This window comes from Staurois parvus, unplaced genomic scaffold, assembly GCF_062004578.1.
Source record: "Staurois parvus isolate SC_StPar_1 unplaced genomic scaffold, SC_StPar_1.0 ptg000089l, whole genome shotgun sequence".
NCBI classification, from domain to species: domain Eukaryota; kingdom Metazoa; phylum Chordata; class Amphibia; order Anura; family Ranidae; genus Staurois; species Staurois parvus.
This window is the reverse complement of record NW_028317885.1, coordinates 3,883,146-3,906,774: the sequence shown is the minus strand read 5'-3', so window position 1 is coordinate 3,906,774 and position 23,629 is coordinate 3,883,146. Positions and strand designations below refer to the sequence as shown.

The following is a 23,629-nucleotide window of genomic DNA, read 5'->3' as shown; positions in this document are numbered from 1 at the left end:
TTCATCCTTTGTTACACCTATGTGATGCTGACCTCCCCCAGCCCCTTTGCAGTCATCTTCTAGCTACATGCTGCTATGGCAGCACTACATGTCTCAAGGTGGGTTTCTTGATGGTGACAACAGTGGGCCATGCCTGCATAATGTGTGTTGAAATGGCCACTTGTAGTCTCCATCAGAATCCAGTGTGACAACACAGGAGTACAGTTTACTTACAGGGATATAGCATTGTGACCGTATTAGCAGGATCACCAGGTATTATTTTAATGATGCAGATAAAAAATTAAACTAACTTTTTACATTTACTTAAAGTGTTAGTAAACTCACAGCAGTAAAATCAGTCTGCATATGCAGTAAAGCATGCTTGTTATATTCACTGTGGAACCTAAGGGGTTAATCTTCTGCAGTGTAAAAAAGGTTGTTTGATCCTGACCTCTATGATCCTCCCCTTCTTCCAGTGCCCCCTCTTGTCTCCTGATAAGGCATGTCTGTGGATACTCTGCACATGCTCAGTTTAGTGTGTATTGCTAGAGAGGTTTTATTTTTTTCTTGGGAGAGTGCATGTGATCAGCACAGGGCCAATCAACACTGTCCAGACAAAGGTCAGGGGTTTTGCATCCTCTTAGAGAAAACTCCTCCTGCAAGCTTTAACCAGTGCTCTGTTGAGCGCTGATAGGAGTCACAAGACTGATGTAACTGCTGATGAGAAAAGGTATTTAGCAGTTTATATTTACTAAAATAATTGCATTTCCATGTTTTGTGTGCTGTGGGAGACCAGATATAGTGAATGCAGGGTCCTGGGTTTAGTAACACTTTAAGCATTTTAAAAATATGAGATTTTAAAGGATTAGTTCACCTTTTCACAACAAATTAAAAGGTGACCTAACTCACTGCACCCTCCCCACATGCCTGTTCCGTGCTGCAATTTTTTCCATCCTTGATTGTCTTCTGCTGCCCACTCAGCCAGTGAAGCAGTCTTGGCATCTAAAAAATGCAGTACACAGCCCAGAGGCTGTGTAGTATCATGCTGGTGAGCGGGCACTGGACAGTGCTGACATGTGACCATTTTAACCAATGAGAATTGCTCTAAGCCATCCCAGAAGAAAGAAAGGTACAGAAGAGTGTGGCTCTCAAACGCCCCGAGTGCTACATTAGCTAGCATGGCACTGAAAGATAACCATCCAAGAGGTAAGTGCCTTTGCAAAACTAGGTTTAACCTTGTCATGTAGTTGTGGCATCATCCAAAAGTGTAACTATTGATCACTGACTCTGTCATCCTAGACAAGGAGAGGGCCAGTAAATGACATATTTACCGGCCCCCTCCCTGCTCTCCATCCTGACATTACCCACCGCAGCAGCCAGTGGGAGAGGGGAGGGGGGAACCCCCCGTGCAGATGGGACCGGAGAGGAGCATTTGTACTGGAGAAAAACAGAGGGGAGCAGAGAAGAGCATGGGGAAGGGGGGGTGAACGGAGAAGAACAGGGAACCAGAGAAGAGCATGGTAACTGGAGAAAAACAGAGGGGAGCAGAGAAGAACATGGGAACTGGAGGAAAACAGAGGGGACCGGAGAAAAGCATGGGGAAGGGGGGGGGGGGAACCGTAGAAAAACAGGGGACCAGAAGAGCATGGGGAAGGAGGGGGGGGAACCGTAGAAAAACAGGGGACCAGAGAAGAGCATGGGAACTAGAGGAAAACAAAGGGGACTAGAGAAGAGCAGGGTGAAGGGGAGGGGGAACCGGAGAAGAACAGGGGACCAGAGAAGAGCATGGAAAATGGAGAAAAACAAAGGGGTCTGGAGAAGAGCATGGTGAAGGGGGGGCCATAGAAGAACAGGGGACCAGAGAAGAGCATGGGAACTGGAGGAAAACAGAGGGGACTGGAGAAGAGCATGGTGAAGGGGGGAACTGGAGAGGAACAGGGGACCACAGAAGAGAATGGGAACTGGAGAAAAACAGAGGGGACCAGAGAAGAGCATGGGGAAAGGGGGGGGGGGCAGGAGAAGAACAGGGGACCAGAGAAGAGCATGGGAACTGGAGGAAAACAGAGGGGACAAGAGAAGAGCATGGGGAAGGGGAGGGAACCAGAGAAGAACAGGGGACCAGAGAAGAGCATGGGAACTGGAGAATAACAGAGGGGACCGGAGAAGATCATGGGGAGGGGGAGGACCGGAGAAGAACAGGGGACCAGAGAAGAGCACAGGGGGGACCAGAGAAGAGGGGGGGGGGGGAGAGCACAGAAGTTGCCAGGCCTGCAGGCAGCAAAGGGAAGATGGACAGGAGGGGTGGCATATAGCGGAACTGATGCCCTCAATGTTTCTCATTCAGCTGCACCCCAAGATCATCAATGTGCTGTACATAGCTTGTGCAGAGAGCAGAGCTATGGGAGGTGTCCAGCAGCACCACTCACTACAGGCTTTCTGCTGAGTGGATACAAGACCGGTCACCTTGCACAATGAGAAAGAAGAAACTGACTGATCTTTATCACAGGAAGCTCCTGCATGATGGATTACTACACAGATCTGGAAGAAATACGCAAAGGACACCAAGATTCCAGAAAGATTACACCCATGCATTTTATAGTTAGCTTTAATATATTATACATGTTTTATCCCAGAATCTGATTTTTACTAGGGATGGCAATATACATTGCTAAGGAGGGTGGTAGATACAGCCTACTCTCTATGACTGAGGAGCCACTACTAATAACACAGCTACTACAGTATATTACCCTACTATATTGGAGTTGCATAGCAAACACAAGGGACTGTAATCTCTTTTCTAACTCACTGCTCCTGCTACCTATTACTGATCACTATCTTTATTCATGGCTTCCATGTGCAAAAGGTTACAAAGTAATAAACAAGTACTCTTCCTTTACAGCTTCAATATTTGCTGAAAACTTTGGACCAGACTTCAGGAATGGAGAAGGCTTCTTCTCTGTCTTTGCCATATTCTTCCCAGCAGCTACTGGAATTCTTGCAGGCGCAAATATTTCAGGAGACTTGCAGGTACACCGACCTGGTCTGTTCTATGTAGGTCCAGATTTGTAAAAGGCAAACCAGTGCTTAAAGTGTATTTCCACTTTTGCAGTAAAATTTGAGAAATGCACATTATATTTTGGTTATGTCTTTCCATTTACACAGCATACCTAAAAAAAATATTTCTTACCTTTTGGATGTTTCTTAGGACAAAGTGTCATGGCAACACTGCAATCATTTCTCAACAAGTTCAGAGTGAGTCTGGTCTCAGTAGAAAGGCTAAAGATAGGCTGAGGCAGGCCATAGATGATGCCACTTGATTTCCTGTAACCATGGCAAATAGCTCCAGTCCCCCATTACCACAGTCAGTGTTGCTGGGAGAATGTGTTCTCCCGGCGGAGGCGAGGGGAGCCGTCCCTGCTGGGAGAACACAGTAATTATTGCTAGCAGCTATAATCACATGTAAAAGTTCGACATGCTGGTTGTACCCAAGATTGATGGATCAGTTTGGGTACAATCAGCCTGTCCATTAATGGCTTGAATCTTGGCTAGTCCCTCCTGAACCAGTTGAGATTTGAACCATCTATGGCCAAGTTGAGTTCCTCTCATTACCATACAATGCAAAAGTCCAACTTCTAGATTTTAACCTTCTATTAAGACAGACAGGGGGGGTTTACTAAAACTGGAGCACTCAAAATCTGGTGAAGCTGTAAATGGTTGCCAGTCAGCTACTTTAGCTTGTTCAAGTAAGCTTTAAAAAGAAAACCTTGAAGCCGATTGGTTTCTATGCAGAGCTGCAACAGATTTTGCACTCTCCAGTCTTAAATCTCCCCCACAGTGTCCGAATCTAGTTAGCAACTGATAATGAAATCTACCAGCATAGTACAGATAGGGTTGAATATGGAAAGCACACCCCTCTCTCCCCATATAAAGTAGGAATTTTCAGGGCTGGAGTTACCAGAAAAAAGCAATTAAAATGTTAAGTTACATGTAACAAATATAAAGTAGGTGTTATGCCAACTTGGCTGCAAAGTTGAAATTTTCTTTAAAGTCTAAGTAGTAGGAGTAGCTAAAATAAAAATTAGCGCAAGGGGCATAACTTGTGCTGATTCCCACTTCTGCTAGGTGAAAACCTCCTCCGTTCATGGTCCACCACACCTGCCACCATAATTTTCCAATGCAGCGGGGTTAATGGAACTAAAGGGCTGTCTCAAGCTCTCATTAAGAGTGCCCAATTATGCTTGCCCTATTTGCCCAGCTATGGATGAAACAGGATCTCTGAATGGAGGAGGTGGAGCTTTCAATCATCTGCCCATCCTCCATTCATAGTTCACTGTGGTACAGCTTCTATGAATGGCATAGCTGAGTGGAAAGGGTTGGCATAGTTGGGCACCCTTGGTGAGATCTGGTGACAGCCCTTTAGTTCTATTAATCCCACCGCACCAGAAGATTATGGCGGCAGGGGTAGGAAGAGGCATAGACGGAGGGGAATTTTACCCAATAGAAGAGTCATAAGCAGAAGGGACACATTCTATTGACTGTAAGTTATGTCTCTGTGCTTTTTTATTTTATTCTGGCTGCAATTAGGCTTTAAAGTGGTTGTAAACTCTTACATGTATCCAGTGAAGTGACTGGCTAAGGTGATACACAGATGAAACAAATCCTCGTACATAAGTTGTACCTGTCTATCTTTAGCCTTCTCTTCTCTACAGCTGTTCAAAGTGCAGAATTTTAAAGCTTGTCTGAGAGTTTTAAAAGGGGGCGGAGAGCTGAAATCACACACTGCAGAGTTCATTGAGAGCTCTGAGAGCTGATTGGAGGGAAGAGACACACCCCCCTTCACACATCTCACAGCAACAGAGCTGAGGCTGTCAATCAGCTGAAGGTCCCTCTCCTGTCACCATTTTTCTCTTGGTGTCAGGAAAACATGTCAGAAGTGACTCATGCTGGTAGCAGAGGAACAAAGCAGCAGACAGAAATGACACTTAGAGCTCCTAATTGAGTATATACTATAGAGAGATATGCTTTGTTTATATATGATGTCTGAGATTTACAAACACTTTAAGCCTAGAGTGTCAGCCAACTTTTCCCATGCCATTTTTTTTTACATTTATAAACCTGTAAGGAAAAAAGAATAAGCAATTAGTATTTCATTACACAGAATCTCACTTTATATGTGGTACATGAAATTGTGCAAAATCCTACATCTGTGGCCAGAGTAAGAAGGGGCAATAAAAGGCCCTGCGGATAGCTGTCATTGTTACAATAATGTTGGCACAGTAGGCCATTTTAGACACATAAGGCAAAGTGATATCTTACTTGCAGCAAAAGCACCATGCACATTTTCAGGTATTGTTGCTAAACTCACATTTTGATATTTTTGTCAGGATCCTCAAGGTGCTATACCCAAGGGAACCATGCTTGCCATCATTATCACAACTATTGCTTATCTGGCGGTAGCTATTTGTGCAGGTGAGTGCCAGTCTCCTGATTTGTAATACGGTATAATCTCCTTGTATTATTGATATTTATAAAAGTAAAGGTACCCATAGCCATTAGATGTGATGAGATGTTTCTGGGTGCTAATACACACCTCTAGTAAATCCTTTAGGGGAAGAACTTAACTTGTTGGATTTATATAACCATATTTAAGAAAAAAAATTACAAAATGATTCACTTCGCATACAAAATTATTCTCAGATGCCAGGGTTTTTTTACTCAGGCGTTGCCATTATTCTAGAACCTCAAGTGTATCCTAACACAGGGCTCATCAAATCCCAGGCGCCAGGTTGCTGCGCTGACCATAAACCACCAACCCACACTGCCCAGTGATCCCCCACCCTGCGTCCTCGGCCTGCCCCTCTTTCCTGCCCCAAAGATTGGAGCCCAGCCCAGTATCCTCGCACCCTCAGAGTCCAGGCAGAGCCTGTCAGTGCACACCACTCCCAGGCAAAGAATCCCCCTGATCTCCCCACACAGCCCCATGAAAGCCACCCCCCAGCCAATTCCCCTCCTGTGATGCTGCCCCTCACCTGCCCTGCTGCCCCCACTTGTTCCACTGCCCTCCTCCTGTGGCACTGACCCCCCCATGACACTGCCCCCCCTCATGTCCCGCTGCCCCCCTTATGTCCTGCTGTCCCCACCTGTCCTGCTGCCCCCCTCCTGTCCCACTGCCCCCCCTCCTATCCCACTGCCCCCATCCCCTGACACTTCCCTCTCTTGTCCTGCTGCCCCCCACTTGTCATGCCCCCCCCCCCCACCTGTCTCCAAACTTTTCTAACGGCCCCTAGATTCCAAACAAATTCAAGCCCTGCCCTAACACATAGGGCCAGTGCCAGCATAAGGCAGATCAGGCAGCTGCCCTAGGGAGTCAAGATAGGGGGTGGTAAAATCTGAATCCTCAGCCAGTTGCTGAGGGTTCAGGTTTTTCAAATACCTGTCTTATACCTCTCAACCGGGTCCTTAACAAAGTCCTGTCTGCCAGCTTTGAGTTATATCCACAGATCAGAGGTATCTATTTCATCTCTCACAAAGTCTAAAATATTAGTTGCATATAGATGAAAATAATTACTTCTGATTGGACACATTTTAGGCTCCGTGTCCATGTAAAACTGTATTTGTAGCCTCTGTAGAATTCTGGAGAAACACACAAAATGGTTATTTGGCGCCTGATTGCGACAACTGAACAGTGATTGGTACTGTCACGATCAGACTGGTGTGCTGGTGTCGAACGTTCTATCCCTGACCCAGTGAGTCATTCCTGGCCCATGCAGCTCCGGGCACTTCAGAACACAGAACGTCCTATGGGCTGGTACAGGAACACCCCCTGGGGTTGATTGACCAAGGGCTAAAGTCCAACCCACATCCATATTTCAATAAATTGATGACCCTGAGATATGTAATTCCTACAGAGCCGGATCCATTTGACTGGCAAATCAAGGACTTTCTTTGACTTGCTCCAGTTGCAGAATAAATCTTAGTGAACGTTTTATTTCTGTTTTTATTCCCTTTTTATTGCATAGTGAATAGCCAATTGTTTATCTTTTTGTCTTTTTTATATTTTCTATGACTGTTTTTTCTTAATACATATTTTATGCACTTACCAATTTCCGGATATAAAATTATAAAATTAATAAGTGACTTCTGTGTACTTAAGCTCAAGCTCATATCCCCAGAGAGATTGTTGTATTGTAATGTCTATGTGCTCGGTCTAAGTTCATTGCCAACCTGTATGCATTTGCACTGCGTGTTGGCAGATCGAATGAAGATTGTAACATAGCAAATCTGCTAGACGGAGATCTGTGTGTGTTTTGTGACCAAGCAGACCAGTCTGCGGACAAAATGTTGGGTGGTGGCAAGCTACCGTTTGTGTGTGGGGGGGTGTGGACAGTGGAAGAGTGATTAACACCGGAGTTCTAGCTTGTAGGATAGCTGGAGGAATCCTAGAAGGGTGTGCTAATTGCTAGGTTGCTCCCCAACCCTTAGAGTGCACCAGATTGTATGTAAGATTCCTATCTGCCTGTGTGTGGTCAGCCAGCTGGATTGGAATGGAGTCTCCCTCTAGTGGTGGCCAGAGGCAGTGCGGGCTATGAAAGTGGATCACAGTGGAGCTAGTTTTATATGCTCCCCCCTTATTCCCTCTTTACCCCAAGTCACGGACCACACCTCGTTCAGCTAGTTGCCGTGGGCGTGCATTTTTATCCGTGACACAGTGGGTTTTTTCAACACTCACCTCTCCTCCCTGGTCATCCTTGCTGCTTAAAAACTTCCTCCCAAGCACATGTCATTCACACCTGAGTGTAACAAAAACGCGTGTTCCCGCTCGGGTTTTGTGTGCATTTTTCAAGCCTCGTACATAGGGCAGCCCATTATCCAACACTGTGCTTGGGCTGATAGATAATTTCAGAATAGGATACAAATAGCCCTCTCCCAAAGGACATTTTTGTTGTGACAATTTTAACACTGCAAGGCCAGTAAATGAATGCTTCACTCTCCAAGCTTTTAAGCATCATGGAGCATTTGCAGAACAGAACATCAGCACATGGACAGTCCTGTGTTGGCCATTGGACCTTTTTAAGTGAAGGGTTGAAGGTAATAGTCAACCTCTATTTTCCAATACCCACACCAATTCCAATAGCCGTATGCTGATAAGGCCCTGGGGCTCAAGCCACATTGTCCATGGTTAGGTGTTTTGGTTTGGCAAAGGTTACTTAATGCTTCTAAAAGCCCAAGGGTTATACATTCCTATGCAGGCCTGCTATTTAAAACTAGCATTATCTAGAAGTTACATAGTTCCATATCTACATAGTTAGTCTGGTTGAAAAAGACACAAGTCCATATAGGTCATCCAATAAAAGGGAAAAAAATTATACAATCCTATACAGTTGATCCAGAATAAGGCAAAAACTCCAGTAAAGCATGATCTAACTGGTTCCAGCAGGGGAAAATATTCCCTCCTGATCCCCCAAGTGGCAATCGGATATTCCCTGGATCAACTGTACCTATAAATGTTAGAATCCAGTTATATTATGCACAATTAGGAAAGGATCCAGGCCTTTTTTAAAGCATCTACTGAGCAGGCCAGAACCAGGTCTTGAGGGAGTCTGTTCCGCATTTCACAGCTCTTACTGTGAAGATGCCTTTCTTTATTTAAAGATTAAATATCTTTTCCTCCAGATGTAAAGAGTGCCCCTTGCCCTCTGTGTTCACTATATGGACCACTCATGTATTTATACATGTTGATCATATCCCCCGTTAATCTCCTCTTCTCAAGAGAGAATAAATTCAGTTCCTCTAATGTTTCCACATAGCTCAGTTTGGTTGCCCTTCTCTGTACTTTCTCCAGTTCCCCGATATTCTTTTTGTGAATTGCTGCCCAAAACAGAACTGCATATTCCAGATGAGGTCTTACTAATGATTTGTACAGGGGTAATATGATATCTCTCTCTCTCTCTCTGGAGTCTATACCTCTTTTAACTAGCTGCCGACCGCAGATAGCCGAATGACGGCTACACTGCGGCCGGCCAGTTCTGAGTGGACGTCATATGATGTCCTCCCAGAACGCGCTCTCCTGCGCGCCCCAGGGGGCGCGCACCCGGCGATCTCCGTGATCGCTGTGTCCTACGGACACAGCTGATCACGTGATGTGGTAAAAGGCCAATCACAGCGGCCTTTTACCACGTGATCAGCGGTGTCCAATGACACGCTGATCAGAGGGAAATGCAAGTGCCGGTTCTCGGCTGCACTTTCCTCACGCTGTCATATCGTGAGGAAAGTACTGCCGAGAACCGGCAGTTGTCAGAGCGGGGATCGGCACCGATCATCAGGGCACTGATGATCAGTGCCCTGATGATCGGTGCCCAGCAGTGCCACCCGCAAGTTCCGCCCACCTGTGCCCAGCAGTGCGCCCACTAGCTCCGCCCACCTGTGCCCAGCAGATCACCCACCTGTGCCCAGCAGTGCACCCACCTGTGCCCAGCAGTGCACCCACCTGTGCCACTCTGCAGTGCCACCTACCTGTGCCCAGAAGTGCCACCTACCTGTGCCCAGCAGTGCCACCCACCTGTGCCCACCCACCTGTGCCCACCAGTGCCACCCACCTGTGCCCACCCACCAGTGCTGCCCACCAGTGCAGCCCAGCAGTGCTGCCAGTCAGTGTCGCCAGTCAGTGCCCAGGGGTTGTGCCAGTCAGTGCCGCCAGTCAGTGCCCAGGGGTTGTGCCAGTCAGTGCCGCCAGTCAGTGCCCAGCAGTGATGCCAGTCAGTGCCGTCTATCAGTACCCATCATCAGTGTCACCTATCAGTGCCGCCTATCAGTGCTGCATATTAGTGCCGCCTATCCGTGACACCTCATTAGTGCTGTCTATCAGTGCCGCCTATCCGTGCCACCTCATTAGTACTGCCTATCAGTGCCCTTTAGTGCTGCCTATCAGTGCCGCCTATCAGTGCCCATCAGTGCTGCCTCATCAACGCACATCAGTGAAAGAGAAAAATTACTTGTTTGAAAAATTTTATAATAGAAACAAAGAAACTTTTTCTTTTTTTTTCAAATTTTTTGCACTTTTTTTATTTATAGCGCAAAAAGTAAAGCACCCAGTGGCAATTAAATACCACCAAAAGAAACCTCTATTTGTGAGAAAAAAATGATCAAAATTTCATATGGGTACAATGTTGCATGACCGCGCAATTGTCAATCAAAGTGCGGCAGCGCTGAAAGCTGAAAATTGGCCTGGTAAAGAAGGGGGTATAAGTGCCTGGTAGGCAAGTGGTTAATATAAGAGAGGATTTTGCTCGCTTTAGAAACCGCAGTTTGGCATTGCATGCCATTATTAAGCTTGTGATCTACCAGAACTCCCAGATCCTTCTCCACCATTGATTCCCCCAGTTGTACTCCCCCTAGTATGTATGATGCATGCATATTCTTAACCCCCAAGTGCATAACCTTACATTTATCAACATTAAACCTCATTTGCCACATACAGTAGTTAACCAATTAAACACATATTAGCCTTGTGTGGGGAACTGTGTCAAATGCTTTTGCAAACTCCAAGTATACCACGTCCACCACCACCCCTCTGTCCAAGGTTTTGGTCACCTCCTCATAAAAAGAAATCAGATTTGTTTGACAACTTCTGTTCATGAATCCAGGATGTCTGTTGCTTAAAATATTTTTTACCAGCAAGATCTCATCTATGTGGTATTTTATTAAACTCACTAGTATCTTCCCAACTATAGAAGTTACACTGAAAGGTCTATAATTACTTTGTAAAGACGTTGATCCCTTTTTAAATAGAGGCACCACATTGGCCTTACACCAGTAAAGTGGCACTATGCCAGTCATTAAAGAGTCATTTTTTTTCAGTTCCCATAAAGTATTTCCTAAAGTCTTGCTACCTATAAATTGTAATCCATGTACGATCTAAAATCTCTACCCAAAATAGTTGCTTTTTTTTTTATGTGAAGGGGCTGATACACACCATCTGTGTGTAAAATTATACTTGCCTTTGTAGCTCCAGTATGATAATGCAGCAGAGCAAATTTCCTTCGGTCATCACTGTCTACACTGTGTGTTTGGGTGCCGAAGGAGCCTAGAAGTAGAATTTTATTGTAATAAACTCTTTTATTTGAATTTACACAAAGGTTGCCTCATTGTATATGACCCAAGACAATATATATCGTAGGTCTTTCATCTAAGCATGAGTTAGCTCAGCAAAAATACATTTTCAGTCAAATCAGATTTTACAGTTAGAGCATTAACAATGGTTATGTTTAGTCTTTATCTGTTGAATCCAATAATGATGAATATATTAAAATATATAACAATGTAACATATTTTTCTGAAGCTGCATCAGTAGTACGTGACGCCACCGGGAACATCAATGACACGATCACATTTGCCTTATACTGCAATGGGTCTGCCGCCTGCCAACTCGGCTACGATTTTTCTGTATGTAATACTCAGAAATGTAACTACGGGCTGATGAATAACATGCAGGTGAGTATTGATCAATGGGACCTACTATAACAATGCACATTGTATGAGGCATAAAACATAATGGAGTGTTTTACTGCGTCTTTTCAGTATAGCCAATAATTTTCTGTTTAGCTTCTCAGTGGTGCCTTTAGGTCAATGTAATTCATAATAGTGAAACAGTTTAGATTCATTTCCTCAATAACCAATTATGTGATATTTTCCTACTAACTGTTTCCATGCGGGTGGTTAAACAAGATGGTGTAGCCTTGTAAGGTTCATCAGTGAAGTTGCTTCTGGTGGAAGCCTTGCTGTTTTAGGGCAGTCTTTCTTTTAGGGCTCATTTACACTTGCTTCGACTTTAACATGCATTTTTTATGTGTTTTTGATGTTTTGTTGATGCTTTTTTGAAGCTTTAATGAAGCCTGGCAAATGCCCTGTATGTTTGTTGATTTTTTATATGTTTTAAAGGGGCCCAGTTAAACCCTGGCTCAGTACTACCCCCATGCAGATCCCCAGCTCATTAGTACCCCTGTTCAACAGATCCCCAGCTCAGTAGTACCCCTGTTCAACAGATCCCCAGCTCAGTAGTACCCCCAGTTCTGCAGATGCCCCGCTCAGTAATCCCTAGCTCTGCTGATCCCCCCCCCCAGTAGTAACCCCCCAAGCTCTGCTGATCCTCTGGTTTGGTGATCCTCCTCTCTCTCTAGTCTCCGCTCACCTCCCGCTATATTGCTCCCATGCTGCACACCACACGTGACATTGCTAATTTGTCCTTTTAAGGTCCCCACTCTCCTTCTGCTATTGTGTTCCCATGTTGCACACCACATGTGCTGTCTGCTAGTTTCTCTTCTCCAGTCTGGACCCCGCTCACCTTTCTGCTGCTCCTCACTGCACACCAGATGTGATGTCTGCACCAGACACTTCCAGAATATATACATATGAACCTGAAGTGACTGCTGATGACGTCTTTCCAGTTCGTTTGTTGGCTTCCCAGTGCATTCCTGGGATATCGCATTTTAGCAATACCTATAAAACAAAGCAAAACTAAAGCTGAATAAAAGCCTCTCCAAAGCTACAGGTGCTATTAGTGAGCTTTGTCATAGACTTCTATGGAGGTTTTGGAGACACTTTGAAGCACTAAGAAAGCAACATGGGGTATAATTTTTTAAGCAAAGCAAAGTAAACTTGGTGTGTAAACAGGACTGTAAGATAACCATTTTATTTAGTGACAGGAGCTTTGATTGGTACATAGGGTGTTTCTTTAAAAAAGTGTGTCCAATGCCACATTTTGAAGCAAGTGTAAATGAGCTGTTAGTGGCATTATATTGTTCAGGCCTTAAATATATATTAAGGCTTCATGTACATGGGAGCATTTGCCTATGCAGCATAAACACACTGCGTATTTCTAGATGTCCTGGAGCTGTGTACAGCCTCCCATAGACATGAATGGGTGAAGGCGGCTGTATGCAGCTATGTGCCTTTATTAGTGTAAAGTAGCCCATGCTCACAAATGTAATGAACCAAACTCACACTACCTGTGTTTGGGACATTTACATAGCTCCCAACTGTCCGTGATTTCGAGGGACTGTCCCTCATTTGGAACAAGATCCCCTTGTCCCTCTTTCCTTCTCACTTGTTCCTCATTTTGGTCTAATCTATATAGTTGTATATAAATTGCACTGTTTATCTATCAAAAAGTGTTTTACAATGTAAAGCCTTTCATCCAATTTCTAAATTGCTGCCTTTGTAAGTCTGAAAGCCAATACAAAGGAATAGTAGTGGTAAAAAAAGCACTTGTGGGTTTAACTAATCATACAGGAAATTATACAAAATTATGCAAAAGAAAAAAATTAAACAAACATGCAACATACTTTGTATTTGTACTGTAACAGGATTCCCATTATTTCTTTATCATTTATCCTTTAGGTGATGAGTATGGTGTCTGGATTTGGCCCTCTGATTATCGCTGGTATTTTTTCTGCCACTCTATCTTCAGCATTGGCATCTCTAGTCAGTGCACCGAAAGTATTTCAGGTATAAGATAACCCTTTTCCTGCTTGTCTGTAGACCATATTTATTTTATAAACTTGCACTGTGTACACTGTTTCATATGAGGTTCACACATTCACTCTGAATAGTCATCAGATCCCTGCCTGAATGGGGCTAGAATATTGGAAAGTAAATCTACATAGAAAACAATTGTTTGCAAGTAGATCACACTCTCCTGTAGGCAATCTGCTGGCCAGAAGTGGAAACGCAGCGCTTATTTTGAACGTTTGCTTGAATATTAGGTCCTTTTCATGCAAGCCGTCCGGTCCACCTGTCAGTTTTGCAGACAGACCCGATCAGACCCTCCCTTTTGCTGTATGGGCTGGTGGGTGTAAACAGTCTTGTGTCTGTTTACACCCTCCTACCTCCAATCCAATCTGATCTGCCAAAAACAAATGGAAGGAGATCTGTTCCCCTCAGTCTGGGTGGATCGGATCAGAGGGCAGTTGGGTGTAAGTGGACAGCCGGTCTGTTGACATGCAACTGCCCATAGAGCAGAGCGGGCTGTGTCCGATTTGCATAAGAGGATCCGCCTGCACTGCTCTGCTCATAGGACAGATTCCCCACTGAGCAAGCGGAGTGCTCAGTGGGGAATCTGTTGGATCATTGGACAGATTCCCCACTGAGCAAGTGGAATCTGCCTGGAGTCTGCTCTGTTTGGAAGGGGCCTAAGGTGGTCAGAGTCATATAGGTGCACTTGCAACAACGCAGTTGAGTACTGCCCATTATAATTTTTTTATTTGCACTAACAGCTAAACTTTCAGGACAAGCTTCTGGGGTGTTCTCTTCTTCTTGAACCAAGAAGAAAGAAAAAGGCACTGCTTGAACCAAGAAGAAGGAATCATCCCGAATGCTTGCCCTGAAAACGTTGCGTTTATCAAGTGTTGTGGTTTATCAAAAATCATAAATACTACAATGATTAGTAAGTACAATTGCAATGAAATGTTGGAATTTGTGCAATGGTGGCTCTTAAAACTTGACCAGATCTTTTATCTATTTTTTTCATAATGACATTAAAAAATAGCCAAATTTAACAAATGTCAGAAATATCATATTACATTGTTATATAATTTTAGACAAAAGTTTTAAACAGTCAAGGTCTTTGATGGAAAAATATTGTGAAATTTCTGAATAAAATCCTGACAATAGGCTATTTTTACCCATGTTTTCTAGTTAGTAGGATGATGTGGTTCAAGGGTGTCCTGGCCTATTAGAAAACTTTAGTTATTGACAGAGTCTGCCTTTCTATTAACCACTTGCCTACCAGGCACTTATACCCCCTTCCTTACCAGGCCAATTTTCAGCTTTCAGCGCTGCCGCACTTTGATTGACAATTGCGCGGTCATGCAACATTGTACCCATATGAAATTTTGATCATTTTTTTCTCACAAATAGAGCTTTCTTTTGGTGGTATTTAATCGCCACTGGGCGCTTTACTTTTTGCGCTATAAATTAAAAAAAGTGCAAAAAATTTGAAAAAAAAAAAAGTTTATTTGTTTCTTTTATAAAATTTTTCAAACAGGTATTTTTTCTCCTTCACTGATTTGCGTTGATGAGGCGGCACTGATGGGCACTGATAGGCGGCACTGATGGGCACTGATAGGCAGCACTAAAGGGCACTGATAGGCAGTACTAATGAGGTGGCACGGATAGGCGGCACTGATAGACAGCACTAATTAGGGGTCACGGATAGGCGGCACTGATATGCAGCACTAAATAGGGGTCACGGATAGGCGGCACTGATATGCAGCACTAAATAGGGGTCACGGATAGGCGGCACTGATATGCAGCACTGATAGGCGGCACTGATAGGTGACACTGATGATGGGTACTGATAGACGCCACTGACTGGCATCACTTCTGGGCACTGACTGGCGGCACTGACTGGCACAACCCCTGGGCACTGACTGGTGGCACTGACTGGCAGCACTGCTGGGCTGCACTGGTGGGTGGCACTGGTGGGCAGCACTGGTGGGTGGGCACAGGTGGGTGGCACTGGTGGGCACTGGTGGGTGGCACTGGTGGGTGGGCACAGGTGGGTGGCACTGCTGGGCACATGTAGGTAGCACTTCTGGGCACAGGTAGGTGGCACTGCAGAGTGGCACAGGTGGGGGCACTGCTGGGCACAGGTGGGGGCACTGCTGGGCACAGGTGGGGGCACTGCTGGGAACGGGTGGGCGGGGCTAGTGGGCGCACTGCTGGGCGGAACTTGCGGGTGTCACTGCTGGGCACCGATCATCAGGGCACTGATCATCAGTGCCCTGATGATCGGTGCCGATCCCCGCTCTGACAACTGCCGGTTCTCGGCAGTACTTTCCTCACGATCTGACAGCGTGAGGAAAGTGCAGCCGAGAACCGGCACTTGCATTTCCCTGTGATTAGCGTGTCATTGGACACCGCTGATCACGTGGTAAAAGGCCGGTGGGATCGGCCTTTCACCACATCACGTGATCAGCTGTGTCCGTAGGACACAGCGATCATGGAGATCGCTGGGTGCGCGCCCCCTGGGGCGCGCAGGAGAGCGCGTTCTGGGAGGACGTCATATGACGTCCACTCAGAACTGGCCGGCCGCGGTGAAGCCGTCATTCGGCTATGCGCGGTCGGCAAGAAGTTAAAATGTGTTTAAGTTGTCATTGTAAAATAACTTTAGGGCAAATGTAAAGAACCTTCAACAACAGGACCAGACACCAGACATCTGTGTTCATGTGTACATAAAAAAATATGTTAATGGATGTACTCCAAAAAGAAAAACTTTGGTGGGCATCTTATGTTTACAAAAGAGCACTTGAAAGGTCCATAAAGCACCATGGGAAATATTCTATGGATGGAAAGGACAAAAAGTAGAACACTTTGTTAGAAGTATGCACCACAATCTTTGGAGAATAAAACAGCACACACCAGCAACAAAATCTTGTTCAAACTGTGAAACATGGTGAAGAAAGGTTGTTGAGCTGCTTGAATTCCAAGATAGCTTGCTATCATCATACAACGAACAGTGAAATCAAAACTGCAGTGCAAGAAGGTTTACATGAGAATATCAAGGTAATGGTCCATAGTCTAATGCATTATAGATGTCTGTTTAGCAGCTACAGAAAAAGTTTAATAGCAGTTATTATTGCTAAAAGAGGTTCAACCAATTTTTAAGTGTAAGGGATGACACATTTGGCCAACTTGACAATGATGTTTAACCATTTCAATACCGTGCAATTTTACACCTTCCTGCCCAGGCCAGTTTTCAGGTTTCAGCACTCTCACACTTTGAATGACAATTGCGCGGTCATACAACATTGTACCCAAACTAAAATTTGATCATTTTCTTCACACAACTAGAGCTTTCTTTTGGTGGTATTTAATCACCACTGGGGTTTTTATTTTTTGCTAAATTAACAAAAAAAGACCAAAAAGTTTGAAAAAAAACACATTTTTCTTTGTTTCTGTTATAAATGTTTACAAATAAATAATTGTTCTTCATAAATTTAGGCCAAGATGTATTCTGCTACATGTCTTTGGTGAAAATAACCCAAATTAGGATGTATTTTTTAGTTTGTAGGAAAGTTATAGAGTTCACAAACTATGGTATATATCTGAATATTGATCAATCCTGAAGTACTGACAGCCAATCTAATATCTTGAGGTCCAAGAATGTCAGAATAGTACAGATATCCCCAAATGACCCCTTTTTGCAGAGTAGACAGTCCGACGTACTTCATAAGAGGCATGGCGAGTTTTTTGAAGTTGTATTTTTTTGTCATAATTTTTCGGAAAATGAAAAAATTAAAAAAATTATTTTCACTATTTTTTTTTTTACATACTGTTACCAGTGCAGTACAGCGTCATCATATAACTGGCATGGCGGTGAACAGCGACACTGACTGGTGACAGTATGAAAAAAAAATATATTTTTTTTTTATTATTTTTTTTTATTTTTTTATTATATTTAATTTTTTATTACTTTTTTTTTTTTTTTTTTTTTAAGATTTTTTTTCATATTTTACTATGACCAAAATAGTACAATGTTACCATAGTAACACTGTACTACTTTGGGGAAGTGATCAGTATTTTTATTTTTTTTTTTTTTTTACACAATTTGCTTATAGCAAAGAATTACTTTGCTATAAGCAAGCATTTACCTGAATGAAATCGATTCATTCAGCTTTTTTTTTTTTCTTTTTTTTTTTGTGCTTAGCTGTGATTTGGTCACAGCTAATCACATGACATGTGCATGTGATTAGCTGTGACCATTCACAGCTAGGAACTAGTATACAATGGATGGCATCATGAATGAAGCCATCCATTGTATACAACTGTCATGTGACCTGCTGTGATTGGTCAACGGGAGCCGGTACTCGGATCTGTCATCGGCCGTGTCCGAGGTGCACGGGCGCTGACAGATAACACTGCTGCGTCGCTCTGCAACCGCGCAAACCGCGCATGTGCGGGAGCACGCCAAATGGCGTGCACCCGGAAAGCTGCAGCGCTTTTCAAGCCGCCAAACGGCCATTGGCCGGGCGGCAAATGGTTAAACTATAAGGCTGATTTACTAAAAAAGTGCCTGAATATTTACTTTAATTAACCAGTCATGTCAAGAGCATCTGCACATGAGTGAGTATTCAAGATGAGCAGAAATTTGCTTTCTGAATGACTGGATAATTAAAGTGAATATTCACACAATTTTTAGAGGAAGATTCTCAACTGCTTTAGATGTATGTTATTAGTTGAGGCAGTTCTAGTTGGTAAATTAATAATGAATATAGCGAGCGCTCAGAAGAACCAGCTGCTGGAACACTTCAAGGGATCACTGGACCTCATAACAGAAACATTATATATATATAGTGCAGCGCTGTAATTAAATAAAATTAAAATTAAAATATTTCGTAAAGTCCTTTCAATAAAATCAAAATATGTGCAGGTCTCCTCCTCATTAGGTGACTGGAATCAAATGGGAAAAATGCGCACTCACCGACCGCACATTTATAATGCGCCTGTGTGTGATTTTATCCAGAGGACCGGCCTGGCATTCAGCTCCAGATAACACAATGGATCCTCCCTCTCAGACACTGACATCAGCCTTGGGTGCAGCAATACCTCCAGATCCAGAGACCCTCTCGCCCCGAATGATAGGTAGACAGGGATCCCCCTTCCGGTTCCAGGTACCCCAGAAATGGTAGATGTAGATCTGAAACCCTCCAACCGGAGAGTCAAAGAAAAGAGGGAACGCCAATAGTGTGGTGGGTTCAAAACTTTATTGGAGCAACAATCATAAAGCCAGGGTCACATGTGCATACAGATACCATTAGCCGATATGCTGACTGGTAAGAGTGAAAATATTGTAAACCATGTACTAACCCGGCTGTAGTAAAGATCAGAGACCACTGGACCTCCTCCTGGTCTCAGTGGTCAGGAAGTCACACTTGCTACTGGCTCCTCCTGAGGCCTTTCGTGCTACGGCACTTCATCAGAGGATGGACGCCACTAGCAGTGTGACAGTAAGACTTCCTTTTAAACGCGGTTCGCGCATGCGCGAAAATCCCGCTCCATCGTCCGATAATCAAAAAGCGGAACTGCGCATGCGCGAATAGCCGCCATTTTACCGTGGATCGCGGCTGTGCAGTATTAAACTGCGCATGCGCCGCCCGATCGCCGCCATATTGCCATGGATCATAAACAGTAAGCTGTGAAAATCAACAGCTGCTGTTAAAGGAGTAAAAAACGGGCATATACTCAAAAGTTCATTTCCCCTGGCTGGTGATAGAAGGTCGGATAGCCCTCTCACAGGTACATAGGTAGATACCCTCCCCCAAACACAGATGGACTATTAAACTGTGTGGGAACGCACAACTATGGTGCTACAGAAGCCATAGAAGCCAAAACCCCTCTTTATAGTAATTTTAATAATTATATCCATGGCATAGGGGCAAATAACGGAACATAAAAAATAGGTAAAAAATAGGTTAAAATATGCACACAGGCATCCCACAAGGATACATCTATAATAAATTTGGGATATGTTCTGTTAACATCATAGGTCATAATATCCTGGTGCCATGAGATAGTGATCACAGAGAGGGTGGGATACATCAATAAAGGTCAGAAACAAATAAATATTCCTTTTCCACCATCCTAGGGGCTAATGTGAAAAAAGGGGGTGTTAACTACACCGACCTGTAGGTCGCAAAAATTATATTATACCCCATTTCACCATTAAATGCCCTCAAGACTCTCAGGGACATCCAAGACTAAAGGAGTCCTTTCCAGATGCTGTGTACAACAATACACTGATAAAACCATAAAATTAGATATATGATATATAGATATATGATAAAATCACACACAGGCGCATTATAAATGTGCGGTCGGTGAGTGCGCATTTTTCCCATTTGATTCCAGTCACCTAATGAGGAGGAGACCTGCACATATTTTGATTTTATTGAAAGGACTTTACGAAATATTTTAATTTTAATTTTATTTAATTACAGCGCTGCACTATATATATATAATGTTTCTAGTTGGTAAATTGTTTTGACCAGATCTCATGTTAGGAGCAATTCCTGCTCTGCCAACCTCCAAAGTATTCACAGACATCTTGTGATAGTATCTCTAAAGTAATAAGGAAATAATTGTAGAGGGTGCTGACAATACTTTCATGTAATTGAAAAAAGGTAACCCACATTGCAGATAGTAGTAAAATCAGGGTTTTGTGTTTACGGTAAAATTATTTTCATGGGAGCCACATGTGAATTAGCATTAGCAGTACTAGGTTCCTGACAGTTTGCTAGAGTTTTGTAGCAAAGCAGTACCAACAGCATGATCAGAAACACAAAGGGTGGGACCTGTGTCACTCAGTGGTCTCCAGAAAAAGGATTTTATGGCAAATCCTGAAATCCTAACTTCATTCTCATGCACCAAGCAACACAGTCTTTCCATTCTGGGACATCCAAAGGCAGTTCATCTGAGGAGTGGGCAACATAACAAAACAATGGTAACAGGTCCAAGATAAAACAACGGAATTGCGGACTACCTGCAGCACAAAGAACCATCCGAAGGACCTTACACCTGAAGCTGGCAATGGATTAGGCCTGATCATCCACTTGGCAAAACTTGTAGAATGTGTGAACTGAAGACAAGATGGCAGTCTTGCAAATATTATAATTGACTGCCTGGTGCCAAGAAGCCCAAGACGCACTCACAGATCTTACAGAGCCCATCTTGACAGGAAAGGGTGGAACCTGATCCTTGAGACCATAAGCCTGAATAATTATCTGTATCAGCTACCTAAAGATGGTGGAACTAGAAGCCAGTTCACCATTGCAGGGACCTACTGGAATGACAACATGGGATTCAGATTTTCTAAGGGTAGCAGTAGCTGAGAGATTACCTCCCACAACGCAAACCACATTCAGCAAATGGAGAGAAATCTCCTTTTGATGAACTTGATCTAGACAGAGGGACAAAAGAATGATTTCCTGGCTGAGTATAAACTACATTAGGTAGAAAAGATGTTCTGAGCTTTAACACTAACTTGTCTTTGTGCAAAATCAGAAAAGTTTTTTTGCAAGAAAAGGCCACTAGCTCAAACAGTTACCTCACAGAGGTGATGGTTACAAGAAATACCATCTTGTGGGTAAGCGTAGGGAGAGGACTGTATCTAAAGGGTTTAAATTGTGGTTTTTGAAGTACCAAGAGAACCAAATTCCCCGGATTCAAAAAGAAAAGATCAGAGGGTGTTACATGAGAGATTCCTCGAACAAAGATCTTAATCAAGGAATAAGAGGCCAAAGGTCTCTGAAACAAGACAACGAGCAGAAACTTTGAACTCCAAACCTCGTGGGCAGACTAGGAGCCATGCTTAGGCTTGGATTTGGAGGTTTCAGAAGCAGAGTAACAAATAAGAACCTTTTCTCAAATTCATGCGAGAGATAAGCTGTCAGGGATCGCCGCGGCGCTGGTCCCGGCACAGGCGCAGTATGCTGTCTCATGCGGGGATGTGGGCGCTAGGTCCCGGCCAGCTGCTGCGACGTCGCGGGTGCGCGCCTGGCACCAATGACAGCGCAGGGCACGGTAATTAAATCCCCCCTGTGCTGTCACTGGTTGCCGTATGGTCTTTTCTGTGATCTCTGTTCCTGAACCTGTATTGTGAGTATTTCTGACCCGGATTGCCTGACTTTGCTGATTTCTCCTGTCCTGACCCCTGGCTTGCCTGACCCCGCTCCTGAATGCCCCTTTATAGATCTGACCTCCTGTTACTGACCTGGCGTGTGACCCGACCATTCTTTGCCTGCTGCTTTGTACCGCACTGACCCCCCGGCTACCGACTCGGCTTGTCTGACTTTGCACTTGCTCATCCGTCCATCCGTCCATCCCACCGGGATCTCCCGGCCTCCTCACGTCAGGCTCTCACCCTGCGGGAGCCTCTGGCGGACTCCTCTACCACTGGTGGGTGTATCCGGTAGTCGCGACCTGGTCTCGGTACACTCCAAGTCCATCCCCACCATCAGGGGCCCTGGTGAACAAGTGATCCGTGACTTAGACTCCGCGCTCTAGTAAACCTGACCAGTGGGTTGCTAGAGGTGCCGCCAGGTGGTCCCTTACATAAGCCTTCCTAGATTGTGCTTTGGGGTTCTTTGGCCAAGAGAAATGGGTTCTCTTATCACCAGTATTGTCCCTCAGAATAGCATCCAGAGTAGTTCTGAAAAGATATTGTCCATACAGAACAAGCGCTTCTTAGATGGGGGTTCCGCAGTTTAGGGCCTTGTATACACGGGTAGCCAGGGGAAGGTAAAAAGAGGTGGTTGAGTCAGTTTTACACTCTCCCGGTACCACCTACCTAAAAAAGAACATTCAACTGCAACATGTTACCTCCTAGCTACCTGTCAACCACCCTCTGAAAATCAATCCGGTGTCATCCATGTGAACAATACCTAGCACTTTAACCAATGTATAGTCTGCATGTGTACAAACAGGAGATGCATGTGACTGATAAGACGAGAATCCACAGTGGCTTAGTGGTTAGCACATCTGCCTTGCAGTAAATGGGTCGTGGGTTCGATTCAAGACCATGGCACCTCCTGCATGGAGTTTGCATGTTCTCCCTGTGCTTGCATGGGTTTCCTCCCACACTCTAAAGACATGCTGGTAGGTTAATTGGCTCCTGTCTAAATTGGCCCTATTATGTGTATGTATGAATGTAAGTTAGGGACCTTAGATTGTACACCCCTTGAGGGTTAGAGACTAATGTGAATATTCAATATATACTGTATATGTGTAAATTGACAGCACTATATAAGTACCTAAAATAAATAAATTTAAGCTACCACCATTTGCTCCAAATGTTCTATGCTCATGGGATCAGCCACAGCTTTTTTTAATTTTGAATAGAGTAAGGGGTAATGGAGGGTTATAATCCTTGTCATTTTGTTTTGTTTTTTTTGCCATCTGTGATCCATTAGCGAGAATTACCTTAATTTCCTGTCCCATTGCCTGTTTGGAAATCCCTGTAAATTAAAGGAATCCATTGGGACTCCCCAGGTCAGTAGAACTAATGTCCTCATTGGAAGGTTTCCCCCTTTTTACTGTTCTGGGGATAACCCACAATCTGGGATTTTATTTTATTTTAATTTTTGATGACAATGGTAAACAGGACCAATAGGTTGAATCTCCCTAATGGGGGCAGAGGTAGCAATAAAAACCAAGCAGGTGTTCTAATCGATATCCATTCTGTCCAAAACTAAAAAAAAGTTTTGCCTTTAATAATACTTTAAAGACAGGTGCATCTTCCCACCAAATCTGGGACACTGGCAGGTACACAAACAGAAAAGACCTTAGTTTAACAAAGACCTTTTCAAATGGATAAGCACTAATAAGTGCTTAGGGAGAGCAAATATATTTCATATTTGCAATGCAGATGCTGCAGCAGAAAGATGGTTGCTGATGGGCAGAAACCATTGGAAAGTTGAAATTTAAAGACACCCAGCAATCCAAAAAAATTAGGTTGCTCCTGGTGCTCACCCCAATTGGCGTACTCACAGAGTGAGTAATCAGAGACAGGGCAAGTGCCAAGGCAACAGCTCTGGACCTGGAAAGTGCTTCTTGGCTAACTTGTTACCACAAGAGGGACTTGAAACTGCCTTAGGCA

At 44.1% G+C, this 23,629-nt stretch overlaps 1 protein-coding gene across 3 annotated transcripts in view; it reads left to right on the top strand.

Moving 5' to 3' along the window:
- SLC12A1 (solute carrier family 12 member 1) overlaps positions 1 to 23,629 on the top strand; it is a 168,569-nt gene that overhangs the window by 54,368 nt on the left and 90,572 nt on the right. For all 3 annotated transcript variants that reach the window (XM_089670337.1, XM_089670336.1, XM_089670338.1), the window contains exons 8-11: positions 2,879 to 3,006; positions 5,364 to 5,448; positions 11,318 to 11,469; positions 13,375 to 13,482. In XM_089670337.1, the coding sequence (XP_089526463.1) occupies positions 2,879 to 3,006; positions 5,364 to 5,448; positions 11,318 to 11,469; positions 13,375 to 13,482 (473 nt within the window). The remainder of the gene's footprint in view (positions 1 to 2,878; positions 3,007 to 5,363; positions 5,449 to 11,317; positions 11,470 to 13,374; positions 13,483 to 23,629) is intronic.